Genomic DNA, 18,949 nt, shown 5'->3' on the forward strand with positions numbered 1-18,949 from the left:
AGTTGCTTTCAGACATGTCTGTGGTAATGGGAATCAAGAAAATAGTAGGAGTTTAGGCTGCTGCCAGTATGAGAGTGAACTTGGTACAAACAGCTAATCTTATTCTGCTCTATGCTCTTAATCACAGATCAAGCTGCAGTTCACAGCTACTGAAAATGTTGTGGTTGTAGAAAAGCTGAAATAAACCTACTGTAAGCCCTTAAAATCTCTGGTCGATAGCAGAGGTGAGGAATTAACGGAAAGACTAATCACCCTGTTTGCCATTTCCTCCTGTGCTAAAATGGCATGTACCTCACTCATACATAGTAAAGCAGGTCAGTGGATTGGAAAAGTAGATTTTCCTTAGCCATACCAGAAAAATTCAATACTGACAACAAACTCTCTACTTGCTTGTGAAAAATGGTCATCATTTAAGTTCAGTGAGCTATGTTTTAGGTGACTATAAACCACTGAGTAGATTCTTTGCACAGGTTTTCACAAACATTCCACCGACTTCAGTTGAATCCCTACCTTTTTCCAGTACACTAAGATGCTATTGCTTATGACATGCACCTAGTTGAGAAAAATGTATGGAGATGAATAGAGGCAGTATATATCAGAAAGGGTAACAGTATCTTATTATGCAAGGTATCCTCTCTGCCATTCAAAAATGTCAGATGACAGTAAAATTAAGTCAAACTTTAAAAATACCAAATAGTTTTATGGTCTAACAACATCATGACTCACGGTCAAGTTCAAAACTATTTAAAAAAACCAAAAACAACGCCACCAAACAAACAAAAACCCCCAACAACCCAAATTTTTTTAAAAACTCAACAAACAAACAAAACAACAAACAAACAAAACAACAACAACAAAAACCACAGAGAGAACACCACAGACAAACAGAACACAAACGCTTCAAACATTTTGCAGGCAGTGTGTATGTGAGAACTCACTTCAGCTGTTTGGGGATAACAGCATGTAAAACAGTAGGTGAAGCAGAAAGAACAGAGACTCATCATGTCACACGTGTATCATATGCTCAGTGGTTTACAGTAAAAGACAAGTCTTGCATGAATTCATAGACATATATAGACTGCCAAGCTGCTGACAAGGTAACTTTCACATACTCAGATGTGACAGTCAGCTTCATAAGCATCCAGCAAGAGCTGGTGAAAATAGAAACTCATGAGCCAAAATGCTTTTCTAGGTATTCTTATAGTTATTGCAGTAAACAGTGCTATTGTTCCATTCATAATGAAATAGAGTGGATAGGTCGTAGGAGTGTTGTGGAAAGCTGAGCTGCCTCTGCCTAGGGATGCCAGGTGAAACCTTTCAGTGTACAATCCAGTAAGAGGGAAAGCAGGGCAGTGTTTGCCTTGCCTGAAAAATGGGCAGGAAATGCTACCCACACTTGTTCTTTGCTGCTTACACCAAGGCAGCATTTACTCACCAGTATAAAGTAATGACAAGATGACTTCCATTTCAGCAAGGAACAATCATAATCACTAATTGCAAAGACTGCAGTGTAGTATTTATGTCCATCCACATAAATTCATTTTTATTACTTCGATTTCATTTTCATGAGGAAAAAATAAACAGAAAAATGCAAAATTAACTCTTTCCAGGAACACAGTGGGTTAGATTTCACCACGGCTGACAGAAAAGCAAGGGCTCATAGTTCCCAGCAGAGTACAAATCTGGAACAGAGAGAAATTGCTTGACCTTATGTACTGACCCTTAAATATTGCCAAATGGTGCTAGCCAGGGCAGTTCCCAAGCTGCTATTCCATATTAAGCTAACCAATGCTTTAAGAAGCTGCCTCGGATTCTCTGACATGTGCCAGATTTGTCATGTCAGCAAGGACATCGCAAGCCTAGTGTGGATTTGTCTCAGCTGAATCCCGTGGCTACAAATGGGTAATTAAATGTGCAATACATAGATATTAAATTACAGATGATGTCAGAGAGATATTAGTTTTTCTCCTCCCAAGTAAAATCAATGGCAGTCTTGCTTTTTAAAACCACATATCCTGGTGAAGCAAGAGAGGGTCTGATGTTCTGGTCTCATAGCAGCACTGTAGGTCCACTTTTTGCTGGAATAAATAGCTGCAAAGTGACACTGGAGAAGCAGTTCCCATCCAAATTCAGAGCAAGTGCAATGCAAAAACTTCTATCAGTGGAATTCTTCTAAGAGCAAGGTCATAGCAGAAGTGGCTTCCATGTGAACACCTTTCTTCAATCTTGTTACATCTATTTTAGTAGAAAACACAGCTTACCAAAGCCACTGGTCTTTCAACACAATATGACAGATCTTACCCAGTGCCCTTGCTTCACTATCGCATGACTGACTAAGAGGAAAAGGTGTTTCATTTTGGATGTTTTCCCAAATCTGGCATTCCAGTATTAGGAAGAAAAGCAGCCTGGCACAGAAAAGACTCACTTCTTCATCTGAACAAAGGCAAAATTACTGTTTAAAAATAACCAGTGCAGAAATCTACCTGAGCTTCATTTTCACTTTTGCTTCCAAATTCTTCCTAAAGAAAATTCTGTTGAATAATCAGTTCAAATTTGAAACTTTTTATGTTCATGTTTTTTTACCTGACTTACTTGTGAGGTTTTATATAGACGTTAAAATTCTCTTATGCAACATCATGTTGACGTATTGCTACTGTTGGGTTGGTTTGGTTTTTTTATTTATTTGTCCTTTGATTTAATTTCAACCTCTTATTGCTCTTGTGATATGAAATATCTTCTAGCTGTTGCAATGATAAAAGTTTTATACAAGTGCATACAATGATGCAAGAGGATACTTCTGGTAATACGCAGTTTATTGTGTAAGAAAATTTGGAAATGGGATATGGGCTTGTGATGATGTTTCCAGCAGAAAGATAATTGGGTATAATAATAATAAAGTAGCATTTACAGCTTTTATTCAAATTCCACAAGAGTTTTTTACTCCAAGCACCATTCCTGAGACTGGAACAGTTGATAAAGGCATTCTTATAGAAAAATCCCTTGAGCAACAGTAAGTCCAAAAGTAAAGTGTATCAGATGCACTCAGCTGACCTCTCCACAGTGGTAAACCACATTTGGTGACAGCATAGTTCTCAGTAACTTCAAGAAGATACAGTATCTGAGGAGGCACAGCTTTCCATCACAGCAGTGTAAATACATCCCCATGAGTCCACTTTCTATCCTAAGGCTAAAGTGCTGTAATTTTCCTTTGAAGTCCCCAAAAACTGATGGAAAAATTGCAAATTATGGAATGTAGATGAAGAATTTTCACAGACCCACACTCCCACTGTCTCTTGAAGCTGTGGCAGTTGACAAGTATAAAGCCTCAGTCTGAGAGTTAAAATCATCACCTTAAAGAAAGAAAATGCGATAGTATTAGTTTAAAAATAAATCTGTAGTGATTTACGAATAAAAAGCCTGATTTTAACAACTGAGTGATAAAGAGTGAAAGCCCAGTCTCCTGGTTGTCAGGAGACTATCATGCTGAAGTTACAATGGCTCCTTAAAGCTGTTATAATTTACAAGAACATCTACTGTAATCTTTTCTGAGGAAAGAATTATGTCTTTCATCTGTAGTCCAAATTCTGAGTTTTCTATTACAACAAAGCTATCACTCATTTTCAGCCTTTTAAATGAAATAACAAAACTGAAATCTGTTTAGAGAGCATCCATGGTAATGATTGTCAGTAAATATGTGCATGTGATTAAAAGTGTGCAGAACTGGGACTTCAGTGATGAGTTTAAGTGTCCTATATATTCAGTTCTGATATAGCTTGAGCTGTTAGTTAAAGGTGGTAACATTAACAGTCCTTGTTACTGTAACCAGGACTGTATGGGTCATTTCCAAGGCACTGTGGTAAAGTATCTGTGGCTTTATGCTTCAACTACCTACTCATCATGGAAAAAAGGTTCTTTCCAGGGTTTCTTAAAAACATCCAATGCTGAGAAATATAAATGTTTGTCATCTGACTTACTGCATGTTGCAAGTAAGACAAAGTTTTTTTGTCATTAAAATGAAGAAGTAAAACCACAAAGAATGGCCTTGTCTCCTTTAATTTCTTCATTTCACTAAGTGCATAGAAAAGGCTACAAAGGGGAAAAATACAAAAGTAATACAAAAAGCCGGGGGAAGCCAAGCTATGCTCGGACAATATGCCCTGGAATGATGTCCGGACATGCACCAACGCTGTTCTCCAGAATGCTGCTTGCCTTGAGCTTGTGTTCATTAGTGCATGGCGTGATGCCACTAAAGTTTCACACTGTCACATGAAAAAGAAGAATGAGACTTTGCCTGCAGCAAGGTTTCTGGAAGGTGAAAGTGTCTTTCTGAAAGTGTTGTTTCAATTGTAATGTCTACTGATGGCAGTGGATCAAATGCGTACAGTTAAGATGTACACATGACAACCTGAGGTGATCTGGAAATCAGTGAATTCATGCCCTCTTCATCCAATCTCTACATTTCAACTACAAAATTTATTTTTTAAGCTGATGACTTCTTAATGTATTTTTTTAGCAGTGAGAAATATGGGTGGATTCTCAAAAAAATCCTGTACTTGGAAAAGCCCTAAGTTGTCTCTGTGTTCACTTGGTTAGCTGCATCACAGTATTACTCCATTTGTCCTCCTTGGCAGCCTCAGGGCTGACCTCAATACACTATGTGAGGGTCTGCTCTGACACCAAGGGAATTATGGCTGAACCAAGTACCTCTGTACCTAACACTGGCCACAGCCTCTCACCTCACAGTGCATTAGCCTGTCAAACTGTTATCTCTAGGTAACAAAATTGATTTATGTCAGTAGGTATATTACGACTTTTCTTGTCATATTGATTTATGGTTTTTCTATGGTCATATCTTTTTTTTTTTTTTTCAGTTCAGTTTTAGTATGGAACAGTTAGATACAACCTGACAGTTTTTTAGGTATTGTCTTTCCTCTGAAATGTAAAAATTTCTGGATGTCTCGGCAAGTCAGATTCTCATAAGACAAGAAGTAGCCTAGGAAATGATATAATATTCCAGATAAATGAGGTATCATTTTATTTGTTTAAAACCTGTAGCCTGATTTAAAAGTATAAGACTATTGCCACAAATCTTGATGCTATCCAAAACAACCAGCTTTCTGTGAGTATCCTCAGCCAAGACTACTAGAACCCCAACTAGTATACAGAGAGGTGTGCTGAGTTGTATATGAAAGGTACTGGTACCTCAGTGAAAGGGAACCAATATTTATAAATTTTTACATTGCCCAAGAGAAAGTCAAAACTTTAGAAACTGCATTTTTAAAAACGCAAGAATAAAAGAATTTAAACTCAAAAGTACTCTCTATTCTGATGTAACATTATTTAGGTTTCAATCTACATTTTTTTTTTTTAAGATTTTAGATGTAAGAAAGAAAAATCTGTAAATGTAAATTTTAAAAATTGCCTATGACTTACTTTTCTCATTCTTTGCATTAGGGTTCAGCTTTCTTTTCCTGCCTGTTAAAGTAAATATATACAAAATTAGCATAAACATTTCTAGATTTGAAAGAAACTATATTGTAACTGTAACTATTCAACAAATCTTTAAACTGAGCTGTAAGCGCAGTTGTTATTAAATCATATCAAATAAATAAACTTCTCTACATTTCTTTTACAAAACTTGAATCAAAAACTTTACAAAACTTGAATCAAATTCTGAAGTCATAAAGTTAAGACTCTCCTTTCATGACTATAAATACATATAGTCTGGTTTACTAGAGTTTGTTCATGTGCAAGAAAACACTAGAATAACAGTCTGTTTGCTTTATTAGTTTTGTACTACTGCACATGCACACAAAAAAGGAAATACTGCAGTAGTCCTGTATCACACCATTTTAGTTGAAGAGCCATAATGGAGTTTAAAAATAAAGGTTCTGTGTAATATACTGTAGCCACAGTGTCTTTGTAGCTATGAAGAAAACACTGTTCAAACTATGCTTTTACAGTCCTCACGCAAGGCAAAGTTTGTGCTCTGTACAGAATACTAACTGGTCAGCTTTAAAAATGTATCTTTCCATACACCTTGTCTCACATACGTAACACAGTGAGGAAAATAAAACCCAACTCAAATTATCCAAGATCTCATATTCTACCCTCTTGTCATCTAGAAAAAAAATGTGACTGGAGTAATGCAAGTGTGCCTTATTGAAATTTCCTCAAGGTTGTTCACAGGAAAAAGTAAAGAAATAGTGAAAAGTTTCACCATCTGAAGTAAAATGTACCTTTTTTGGGTTGCTCATTCTTGAATGATTTTCTCTTCTGAAATATTATTAGTGCAGAGAGAAGGACAGCTACAGTCACACATGTGGGGATGATTAAAGAAATCAGGAATTTTTGTCCACTATACTGTGTATTCATTAAAGCTGTTAAAAACATTAAAGGAGAGTAAATTTATAACTTATAAAACAGGCATTGTTTATCAAGTTATTGGTTCTGTTTCTCCAAAGTCTTGCACTGACTGAACAAAGGATTTTTAAAATTTATCAACATAGTGATTTACACTCATAATACGAATAATTTGGTCTGAATTATTACTGTGAAAAGCCTTTAAAAAAGCCAGTCAAATCTTTCATTTGTATGGCGTTTGAGTCTGTCACTATCCTATTGGCATCTGCCTTTGAAATATTTCTATATATTGATGAGACCTCCTCTCAGTCTTCTCCAAGAAGAAGACACTAAACAGTGTCTCCTCATAAGAGAGATGCTTCAGACCCCTCATCATCCTTGTGGCCGTTGCTGAACCCTCTCCAGTACCTTCTCTCTCTCGTGTCCCGAGGAGCCCAGAACTGGGCACAGCACTGGGCACAGCATTCCAGATGTGGCCTCACTACTGCTGAGTAAAGGGGCAGGTTCATCTGCCTCAACCTGCTGGCAATGTCCTTCCTAATGTGCCCCAGGATACCATTAGCTTTCTTGGCTGGCTCATGGAGAGCTCTTTGTCTGCCAGGACTCCTAGGTCCTTCTCTGCAGAACCACTTCACAGATGTCAGCCCCAGCCTGTGCTGGCACATGAGGGAATTCCTCTCCAGGCGCAGGACCTTAGACTCCGTTCAACCTCACTAGATTTCTCTCTGCCCAACCCTCTAGCTAATCAAGGTCCATGGAATGGCAGCAGAGCTTTCAGGTGGGTCAGCCACTGCACTCAGTTTAGTGTCACCAGCAAACCTATGGAGAGCGCCTTTGATTCCTTTATCTGGGTTGTTGATAAATTGAATAAGACTGGACCCAGTATTGATCCTTAGGGAATGCCACTGACAGCAGGCTTCCATCTGGATTCTATTCCTCTGATCATGACCTTGTGGACTCTGTAATTTACCAGTTCTTGATCCTGTTCATCTAACCCACATTTCCTGAGCTTAGCCATGAGGATATTAGGGGTGACAGTGTCAAAAGCCTTGCTGAAGTCAAGGTAGACAGCTAGATAGAACAATTAAGTAGGAGACTATCAGGGAAGATGCCCATGCAGCTTAAAAAATTCCCTCTGTATTGGCAGGAAAATAAGGAAAGCTACTCTAAAATTAAAATATACAGAAAAATACAGACAGGTTTGTTGGAGTGGAAGCTAGCTGAGACTTCAAAGACACAAATAATAGTGACTAGTTCAGTTTACCAAGAATCAATATTACACTGATTTCTGGAACTGAACTCCAGTGATGGAGCATAGCACATGATGTATGTATGAACAGTGCCATGAACAAGTTCAAGGTCATACAAACCTAAAGTGGAAAAGTGAGCTGAAGTTTCTCCATTCAGTTCTTTATTCCAGAAGACACACGTGTAGTTCTCACTCATATTTGGTTTGAATGTCAGGATGCTGGTGACATTGTAGAGACCATCTGCAGTCAGTGTATAGGTGGTATTTGCAGATCCGCTGAGATTGAAGTTCTCATTTTGCCAGAAAACCTCTGCCAGAGGAAAGCCTTCTGACTGGCACATAAAAACAAACTTGTCTTCACCTGGTATTCTCATTACTTGAGTATTTATTCTCTTGTAAGGTGCTGCATGAGAAGTTGTTGAGTGAAATTGTTGAATGCAACAACACTGATTTTCCCACTTCACTTTCCCTGCTTCCTTTTAATCCTATGCATTGTCTCTGGCTATATCTGTGGAACACTTATTTAAAATTATGAAGAATGTTTTGTAGAACAATGCAAAATGGATTATTCAATCCTTACCATCCTTACAGCAAAAGAACACACTTCAGTACTTTATGCAGGGCAGCAGTTGGCACTAAATTTATGATTTATTAAGATAGAAGAGACAAGTGGAATCTTATGGGACTCTTATTTTCACATTTGGAATATGCTATTTTCAGAAAGCCTGATTTCATGTTTGTTTTACCGTAGCTTATAAACAGTGTAATATTTTCATCATATTAGAAAAAAATTGCCTTTAATAGGAACTAATGTGGGTCTTAAGAATGTCTGTGTCCATTTTGCATTTGATAAATATTTTTATTTAAGTATCTGGGTGGAAAATGAATGCTGCCTTGCATCACACAGCCATGCAACTAGTAGGAAACACCAAAAATCTTTCAAAGATCTAGTCTGTCTTACTTTGCATAACATATACGTTTATTACTAATGCCCATTTGGCTTCAGTGAACACAGAAAATCGCACGTCCTTGCTCTGGGAAATGCAGTCACTTGGGGAATCCCCTGCCACTTGGGTCATTGCAGCAGGATTCAAAAGTGTATCAGAGCATCTCTGAGAAACTTTTTGGAATGACCAGAGGGTGGCCCAACAAGGGGATCAAAGGAGAGGAGGGAGGTGGTGGCACTGGAGAAGAAGGCTGTAGAAAGAAGGACAGAAGGACAACAGATGGTGTCCCTCCCCTGCAGCAGGTGCCCCGGGAGGAGCTCAGCTGTTGAAATGCTAGCCACCACTAAGACAACTGTTTTGGTTCAGCTGGGGGCTGAGCACAAAGTCTTAGTGGGACAACTAGCAACAAATTCCTTCAGATTAACCAATTTCTACAAGCCTGTGGGAATTTAGTAGAGACATATCAATGAGTATACAATTACATTTAATTTAACCACTCACCTCTTACTTCCAAAGCAATGTACTTGTAGTCCACACCCTGGTAGTCAATGAGACAAAGGTATGATCCTGCATCTGTGATCTTAACATTGGTGATCTGGAGGATGGCTCGTCCCAGCTCCAGTTCACTGTGCAGAAGTGATGCTCTTCCTACGTAATCAGGATGTTGAGACGGATGGAGTGTGTTCCCATTGCGGAATGTGTACACCTCTTTTGATTTCAACAAGCCCTGCCTTTTCTGCTCCCAAACAACAGTCAGAAGTCTTAGATCCACTGAGCCATTCACAGGGAATCTGCATTCCATGGTCACGTTGCTCCCATACTCCGCAATGTAGAGCTGTTGAGGAACTTCAACTGTAAATAAAGCTATGTATGGAAAAGAGAACAGTTTCATTTGTTTCATCAAAATATGTTCTGATTTTTTTTAAAGTTGGGCAAAACTGTGTCACACAGCCAGGAGTATATGGCTACTGATTTGACTAAAAGTTTTAAGCATTTTTTTGTTCATATTCACACTAATATTTTTACCATATAGTAATAATAGCAAATCATCTATATTCTGTATTGATTATGGAATCTGAAAGATGAGGTCAGAGTGAACAAGTTTTTGGTGGTGAGTTTTGTTTGTTTTGGGGTTTTTTTTGCATTTTTTGAGTAACTTAAGGCTAGGCCAGTGGTTACACAGGGACCATTTTTATCAAACTCTGATATGGTCTCTTACATGTTCTAAGGTTGTAGTAAAAGCAACAATTAATTGTGGAAATTGTAAATCTAATTTCTCTATCCTTTACAAAAAGGAATACCAGTGTAGTTCCTGTTAAATGGAGTTGCATTGGATAAATGTGTATAGCTCAAAATTGCTATGTAGCAATTACAGTCTCCACAAACCTGGAACCATGTGAGTATCATTTGATCTCACACATTTTCTCAGATATGTGCAACAGTATTACAGAAAATATATCAAAATAATCTCAGCCATTCACCCAATCTGAAATTAATATTGTTATCAATAGGTTGCTATTTTAAAGTGAACTTGATATGGTTATTTCTAATACATCATTCAATATACTTTGTTTCTACTTTCATATTGGATGTGCTGCGTATTGGTAGACAATTCAGGAGCACTTGGAAGGGTTGGTAGTGACACTGCGAAGAAAAGTCCATGCAACTGTAGCAAGGGAGAAAATTATGTGAAAAAGTGCCAAGCTCCTTCTGGGTTTTAGCCGAGCTGCTTCTGCTACAGGCATGGACAGGGGAACACAAATGATTATACTTTATGCCATCTCACACTTCCCAGTGGGCATTGGTTGCTTTGGTCATTCTCCTTCTCACAGCCATGCCACTGATGCTGGACATCTCAGCTGCCAATACACAATATGTTAAAGAACTCTGACTCTGGAAAGTGACAGACACCTGTCCTGTGCTCAGTCAGTGCCTGTGCCTTCTATAACATGGAAAGCAGAGGCTCCAGACATTACTGACCGTTCATGCAAGTATTGCTGGAGGGGTGCTGAAGCCCACATACTAAAAGCTGCATTAGTTCTGTTAGTGGAACTGAAAAGGAGTTTCTCTCTTACCTGATACCATGGAGATCTGTGTTTCCAGCAACAGTATTGTGAGGATTTGGAACATTTTCTCAGGTAGATCTGAAATAAAAGTAGAATTGCATTAGAACATGCAACAACTACCTTCTGCTGAGGCAGATCAGAGCCATGCTAGCCTTTAAAATCCATCACAGCTCATAAACAGCAAAAAAAGAAACAAACTCCAGGCTACCAGCAGAAACTAGGAAAATCTGCATTAGAGCAACTCATGCACACACAAAGAACATGAACCAATGGCAATGAAACAGTGGCAATAAAGAGAAATGAAACAATTCCACAACTTCAGTCATGACATTTTCAGGATCTGTAGCTTGCAGGCAGTTTCAAATAGTCTGACAGGGAAATGCTTTTATATTTTTTACTATCCACAAATAATAATCAATTGCAATTGACTTTGCCCATGTAGGAGAGATTCATGAACAAACACAAGCAGATGTTATAACTGTCCGTACTTACACATGATCTAGTTTACAAGATTTTTAACCCTGCTTTTGTTTCAGCTTTGCCTTGCATGGGGTATTTTGCAGTTTCCTATTGCCTTAAACCTAAAGACCAGGAAATACCTGGAACACATTGTTAGGCAGTGGAAATCTCAGGATGGGTAAATTGAAGTTTGCTTCAGAAAGGATTAGAATGAAGACTTACTGCTGCTATTCTTTCATTTTACATATGGCAATGTCTGATGTGTACAAATTGCCTTGTATTACTGATAGTAAACCATCATCCCTGGAATAATGCAAAAGGAGAAAAGTACAGTTTTAGAGTGAATGTATTTGTGTTCCAGTAGCAAGCAAACTATCACATATTTTTCATACTATTGTATACAGATCAACATAACTAAAAAAAGAGGAAAAACGCCAAACAGCAAAGAAGCACCAGAGGCAAAAATCATAACAAAACTAATGAGATAATAGAAAAGACAGAAGAATTACTTTGAATAAAGCTTGTTAACATGTAGTATAATCTGAAAAGAAATAGTGAATAAGATCCAGAAATAAGCTACAAGGAAGTAAAGAAGGGAAGGAGCAATTTTAGACTTCCCCAGAGCTAGACTTACTGGAGGAGGGGTTTTATTTTACTTCCCTATTCTTTTGTGGGCTCAGCTTGAAACATTCTGGTTCCAATTTTCTCAGGTGCTGCATTTCTCTCATTGTTTCTACCCTTGAGCTTTCAGTATCTTGGAAAGCGAGGCTCAAAGCGTAGCAAATTAGCAGCCAAAATTATGGGACTTTTTGATATGATGTAACAAATAAAGGTTTATATGCAAACTACTGTAAGCGGACTTACTATATGTAAATGAAAGCTAGTTTCCTTTATCAGAGGCATTTAATACATGATGAATCATAATTACTATGGCTGTGTGAGAAAGAGATACCATCAGTATCTCTATATTCCAGATGCAGAAGTAAAGACTGTTACTATTTACCATCCTCAGTCTCCTACTACACTCACTTCTCCACACAGCTTACCTATTAGAAGATGGACATAAGGGAAAGAACTGAATGAAGAATGAAACTATTTCTCATCAATATTTAGATCCTTGGATTAACCTTATGTGAGACATTTTAGGTATTCTGCTCTCTTTTTATCATCTACAGTACATTGAAAATGCAGAGATGTTTATTTTTTAATGTAAGAGATAGTATTTTAAAAAATATACATATTACTGATAGTAAAAATAAGAAGATACACAATCTGCCCCAGCAGATAATCATAATTATTACATATCAAGAAAATCTTGTCTGACCAGAGGGATTAGTTTTAGAAAAGCATTACACATAAATACAGAAAAGAAACCAAATATTAGAACATTTTAACTTGGGATACTGAAAGCAGTCATAGAATGCTTGTGGGAAGGAGGAAGGATCTGTATTTAAAAGATCAAAGATCTATTAGCACAGATGTGTATTAGAAATATCAAGGATTTGTCAGTAAGGATCTGTATTAGAAGGCATCCTTCTTTATTTCCATAATCTCACAAGCAGACATCAAGCTGTTGTGCAATCTCAGTGCAATTTACCCATGCACCTTCATCATGTGGCTCTGACACACTTCCATAGAAAAGCCTGCACCAGCATCTAGAAGGTGATTTCTTCTGAGCTTGCACTACCAATCATTCATGATGTTACAGAATAGCCCTCATGTTCTCCCTACTCTTCATAAAACATATGTCATGGCCTGCTCTTCAACAGTCCCTTGTACACAACTATCCTAACTTATCCTAAGCTTATGCAAAAGTCTTTTGTTTTTCTGTTAAGAAAAAGGCCACTTCTAAAATGTATTCATCATATGCTTGTTACAAATTCACAGGGATAAAAGAAGGAACACCGTGCCATAAAAATTAGTACTTAATGCATCTTACAGCAAAGTGAGGAAAATACACTTCTGAGAACAGTATGAAGTAGCATGACATTTCAAGAGCAATTCAGATGGAGTCAGTAAATTGATTTCCCAGACCAATCTGCAGAAGAAAAAGCAAGTTATCACACAGTGCTCTGTGATTATGAGAGTTAAGTTGAAAAAACCTTGGATAATTGAGGTGGTAAAAAGCATCACATCAAACATCTAAAGATCATCATGGATTTTTAAGAGTTTTAATAGTTTCAGTGAAGATTTGGGGCCCAAGACAAAAAGTTTGAACATGTCAATGAAAACAAAAGTATGACAACGATCAAGGAAAATGAGGAATACAATATTTATTTTCTTTTTGTACAGATTTTTAGCTTTTACTGAAAGTATAAAGTTGAAACCCATATTTGACTTCATTGGGCCACAAGCAATATATTATGGTAAATTTTCTTAGTGAATGCTGACTGAAATCCAGATGGTAATGATAATAAATTACTGAAGTTCCATCAAAGATGGAAATTATACTAAGTATTATTTTTCTCCTCTTGATTCATTCAGTTGATCATGCCTGTAACTTTAACCCTGGTCCCAGCTCACTAATCCAGAGGGTTTATAACAGTTGTCTAAAAAAAATTTGGTAATTTTTGGCCTTACTTCCTACAAAAATTTTAGTGGTAGTCCAAAATCCTTCTCTAAGGAGTGAGAAGGATATTTCTTGTTCCTTCGGAAAATTTAGACTCCCATTTCAAACTGTACAAGCTCTAAGCTCCATACAACTATATGATTAAATTTTTAAAATACTGTATAGATTTTATTCCATTCTACAGACAGAAGTGAAAAGGTGCTTATCTTGACTGGATGTTACAAGGATGCTCTCAGGAACTGAAACAGGTGGCAAAATATGAACATCAATCTGCTACATGTTTAAACTGTCAAGCTCTTGAGCAAAAGCTTGGGTAGCTCATTTAAGTAGCTGTGCTTTGTATAGACCTCTTTGGTATGTGTTTATTGTTATTTACTGTTATTTTCAGAAAACACTCCTGTGTGTTTTTACCACAGTGCGTTGGGAACTGAAGTTCGCACCAGTCTGGTGGTAAGAGTAAGGACTGATTTGGCATTACTGACAACTCTCACAATGTTCGTAATGTTAAGTTTACAAGAAGTATTTTAAGCAAAGGAACATGAAGATCACGGAATATTTTGCAATCTACTCCTCTGTAATAACAGTTGAAACCCACATCTGAGTAATGTAAATTAAATCCTACTGTTTTCATCCATGAAAGGTCATAATGCTTTTCTTAAGTAAAAGAAGCATCTTAACGTAAGATCCTCTACCTTTGATTAGTACCCTTGCTATGATTGCTCCTGCACATGGCAGGGGGGTTGGAGTAGATCACCTTTAAAGTTTCCTTCCAACTCAAATCATTCTATGGTTCTGTAGTTCTATGATTATTCTCAACACAAGCTTAACAAAGGATCCTGAATATCCTGAGAATCTGTGCTGTTCACTAAACAAAACAACCAGAGACACAGTCACTGACACAGGGACCTTATAGTCTAATAAATAATGGGAAACCCTTTCCCAGAAACATTGTTTCAGCTATTAAAATATTTTTTTTCTAGCAAATGGATGATTTAGAACAGTAAACACAATTGGTGTCTACATAATGAAATTTAGCAGCATTAAGTAAGGTGAGCTTTTTAGACCCATAGCTTCCAATAGAATAATCAGACCAGCTGGAAAAGCTAAACAAGCTTTCAAGCACACTGGCTTTCCTCCAGGCTTAAAGCAGGAGTCAAATCAACACAGAAGTTCACAATAATCTCTCAGATTTCACTCTGGAATACCAAACTATTAAAGGACTAAGGAAGGGGTACTTGGTTCTTTTTAAGTGGCTATGGTAGACAGACCCTTCTTTGAATCATATTTCCCTGAGACCAAGGTGTCCCATTGGCAGCATTTTTGATGTGATCCTGCTGGGTTGTAGCAGGTAAAATACAGTTGTTTTTACAACACAGAGAGAAGTGGGGACATTGAACTCCACGGCTGGGAGCTGGGTGGATGGAAATATCACCAGGCTGGCCAGTTGGCCAGTGCTCACCTCCGCACAAACTGCCTTGTACACTTCTGCAAAGAAGGTTTTGCTAGCGGTCTTGCAACCTGAGACATCTTGAGCTGGTAGACTTTGTTACAGATTTGAAATACAAATATTGCAGTTGATCTGCTCACTCCTACATTCAATGTTTTTCCTCCTCTGCTGACAGACTCTGCAACATTAGTGAGCCTAGATCAGCTATGTTTTCCTAATGACTATGCTTTTCCTAATCCCTCTCCTTCTGCACTCTCTGTCTAATTGTACTGCAAAGCTAGTACCCATACTAAGCACAGGACAGTGCCTTCTGGAAATAATCCAAAATTACAAACTCATCTTAATCAAAAGCAATCCAGCTGTGTTAACAGGAATCTGACTTGGCTCCATTTGACTCTCCTTGTGTGAAATGGAGTTATTTTTCTCAAAGAGACTATCTTCTCATGCACCTATGTACACAGCAAAAGATTATATAGTCCCGGTCACAGATTATTTTGTCTTTTTCTGTTACTGAAACTCCCCTGCCTTCTGTACATTTTGCAAAAACTTGCATGGAAGCAAGTTTTTTCAACAGCTTTCCTCTAACACTCTCACATGTGCAAAAAGACACCACTTTTTGACATCTTCATGAAAAGGCTAAACTGATTTTACTTTCTGTGGAAGGATCTAGTTTAAAAAAAAAAAGAAAGAAACAAAAAAAATTAAAGAAAAAAGTTTAAAAATACTAGGTCAGAAAATAAACAAGAGAATAAACAAAAAACAAGCATTAGATACTCATACAAACTACAACTGTTCTGTATCTCACCATCAGAAAGAAGGTACTTATTTTCTATTTCAGGAATTTAATAAAAAATCCTAACCATGCATATTAAAATTTGTTCCAAGGCCATTCCTTCAGCCTGTCTCAGTATATTTTGTGGACATAATCTCTTGTTCTTATTTTCTCAAACCTGCCTTATCCAAATACCACCTCACCTGCCATTCTTTTTGTCTTTTGCACACTCGTTGCAGTCCCTTATTGCCCATCTCACCACACAGGCAATTTATTGTTGGGACAATTGGTTTGTCCCTGATGTTTACACGTGACAGCCTATTTGCATAATTTCAGTCTGCTCTCCATCTTCCTTCAGCCTTCAGATGAAGATATATAATTTCTCACTTCCTCCTTTGCTCACATTATCTGCGAATTCTCACTTTCCCTGCATTGTTTAACTGTCACCTGTTGAATATTTTCCACTGTCAGTTTTTTGTTCCATGACAAATATGATCATTCTAATACAGCTAATTTTTTTTTTTTTCTGTAGATACTAGGATAGAATTGGGGTGAAATTTTGTTACATTTAAAAAGCAGTTCCGTATATCATAGAACTTTTCAGAGCCTTTCCACTCTTAGCAGCATTACTGAATACAGACTGACATTTTGGCATGATACACTGCAAATTTTCTTTTTTATCTCTAGCTTCTACAGAAAGAAAGACTTCTTAGAGGCACAAGAACTTCTCCTCTTCATAGCCTATGCTTTTTGTGGGATGCAGAAGGTGAAAGTCTCCAGACTTGCTGTACAATCAAAACAACCTGCAGGTAGTATGTTACTAACAACTGAAAGAATGTAAATAGGAATATATAGATACAAATATATACAGAGGTTTTTTTCTCCATTCAAATCCTCCCTGAAATTCAGGATGAAATATTTACTAAGAGCTACATCCTCATGTACAAGCTGAAGAGGCTCACCAGCACCACTCCTCTGCCTTTGCCTATGAGAGAAGATAGATTTGTAAGAGAATTTCAACTTCTAAAAACATCAGGGTTAGAAATTTATATGGACCTGTGTTTTAAGATCTGGAACTTATCCAGTCTTTCATTCACAATCAGATTCTGTATCCCAGTAATATTTTGAAAATAAATTAAGTAAATCTTAAGAATCTAGGAAAAAACCCTCAATCCATCAGCCAGAAATACAGGAAAAATCAATTTGCATTTTATCAGTGTTATACTCACATCAGATCTTTACGCAGGTCATTGCAATCTGATTCATGTAACAGCAAAGATTCCCAAAACTCTATCCTATTTGCACAATAGCAGAAACTACCCAAGTCGTATGACAGTGTATAACATGCACCAATAGCACAGCTTGTAGGCTGATCTTATTCAGCTTGTAGGCTGATCTTTATGTCATAGAAAACCTGACTCTGTTGAAAGGACTTTTCTCAGGACATTGTTAGTTTCAGTTTCATGCTGAATGTACACTGAGGTCATTTCTCTGCATTGCTGAGAATGTGCACGCATCCAACAAAATTATACAAATCACTCTGTAAAATCTATGTGTTCAAATTCTGTTTTTGATTATGCCCATGATTTTCAGTGGGTTTATAATCATTTAAAGCAGTGTACAGCATTGGCATCTGAACTTGCATTTACTAGGACTGTTGTACCTTCATCAAGTTACATTTTCTTACTTTCATCAGATGAATTTTACAAGAATTCATCATGCAATTACCTAATATTTGCAGAATCTATTTCCTCTTAATTTTTATCTAGGTTGATGTTATTACCAAAAAACAAAAATCACTAGGAGGCTAATCAAACACTTCAGTGAGGTTGTGAATCTCCATGCTTACAAATGCACCAAACTTTACAAGACAAAGCCTGTGCAATTGTTTTTACGATGTCATTGCTTTGAGTGGAAGATTTGATTAGGTGACTGATAGATCTCCTTCCAATATAAAAGTATTTTGTTCTATCAAACAGTTTTATCAATGGACACATATTTTCATTTTTCATCACTCTATCTTTTAATTTATGATGACATAATGAGTGAATTTTAATTTATGATGTCATAATGAGTGAGAGACATAAAAGAGATACAGTATAGGTCTCTTCCAGTCTTGAACTTCTGTGATTCTGTGATTCTGTGATGTGTTTGTGCTACACATTCTCTTTTGTCTCCTATTAGATTCTCACTGCTTGCGAGAATTGTGCTCTACCTCAACACAAAAAATGATTGTGGCTTTACTCCTGCAAATCCTAGCTGGTTTGGGAAGATGTATGATGATTGCCTGCCTCACAGTTCCAGACTGATTTATGAAATTATGTCTCCTGCTGCCTAGTGCAGAGCAAACTAGCTCAACAAAACCACTGTTACATTACTTTATTCTTCTTCAGTAAGCTTATCATGTGTAGCCCCGTCACACAAAGTAATTCACGAGTAGTCTCACCTTTTCCCGGAAGAGCTCCAATGACTTCTTTGGCAGAAGTCAATGATTTGGATGACAGAAAAGAAACACCAAAGTTACTTCACGATCACCATCACCATCTTCTGCTCATTCTGAGCTAGTCCTGCCTACAGTATGTTTTCTTCATGTGTTCCCATACTGGAACAAGGAGTCAGCTCAGTGAAATCGCCCAAGAATCAGTGACTTGCCTTGGGCATCACAAGAACCCAGTAGCATCTGACTTGCCTGGGACAATCATACACTTGCAGAGCCAGAAAAATATGGAGAGAGAGAGAGAGACAGTGAATCTGGGACAATATGCTGAAAAAAACAGAGGTCCTATGGTTAAGGTCTGCAAAAGCAGAAATTCCACTCTTAACACCTCTGTTGTTTTCCTGTCTAGCCCATGCTTGAATGATGTACCATTGGAATTTTTTTAACCTAAGGGGAAAAGGGACACAGTCAAAAGTCCTGCAGTTCTGCTCCATGGAAAGCTGTGCAGGTCAACAGCAATGATTCTATTTTTCATATTATTAGATCTTTATTGGAATTGTAATTTTCAATAGCTTTCATATTCTACAAAATTAAATGCCACATCACAAAGCAAGCCACCACACTGGTTCATTGTTACATT

The 18,949-nt window shown here is 37.4% G+C and overlaps 1 protein-coding gene across 1 annotated transcript; it reads right to left on the reverse strand.

The window, feature by feature from the left end:
* Window positions 1-1,274: 1,274 nt before the first annotated feature.
* LOC131571385 (programmed cell death 1 ligand 2-like) lies at window positions 1,275-10,690 on the reverse strand. Its single transcript, XM_058824086.1, has 6 exons — window positions 10,635-10,690; window positions 9,061-9,423; window positions 7,734-8,015; window positions 6,240-6,380; window positions 5,434-5,475; window positions 1,275-3,350 (listed from the first exon to the last, which is right to left on the reverse strand). Exons 1-6 carry the CDS (start codon window positions 10,687-10,689, stop codon window positions 3,268-3,270), a joined length of 966 nt encoding a protein of 321 aa, XP_058680069.1. The 5' UTR covers window position 10,690; the 3' UTR covers window positions 1,275-3,267.
* Between the last annotated feature and the right edge of the window lie 8,259 nt (window positions 10,691-18,949).

The sequence above is a fragment of the Ammospiza caudacuta genome, chromosome Z (assembly GCF_027887145.1).
Source record: "Ammospiza caudacuta isolate bAmmCau1 chromosome Z, bAmmCau1.pri, whole genome shotgun sequence".
NCBI classification, from domain to species: Eukaryota; Metazoa; Chordata; class Aves; order Passeriformes; family Passerellidae; genus Ammospiza; species Ammospiza caudacuta.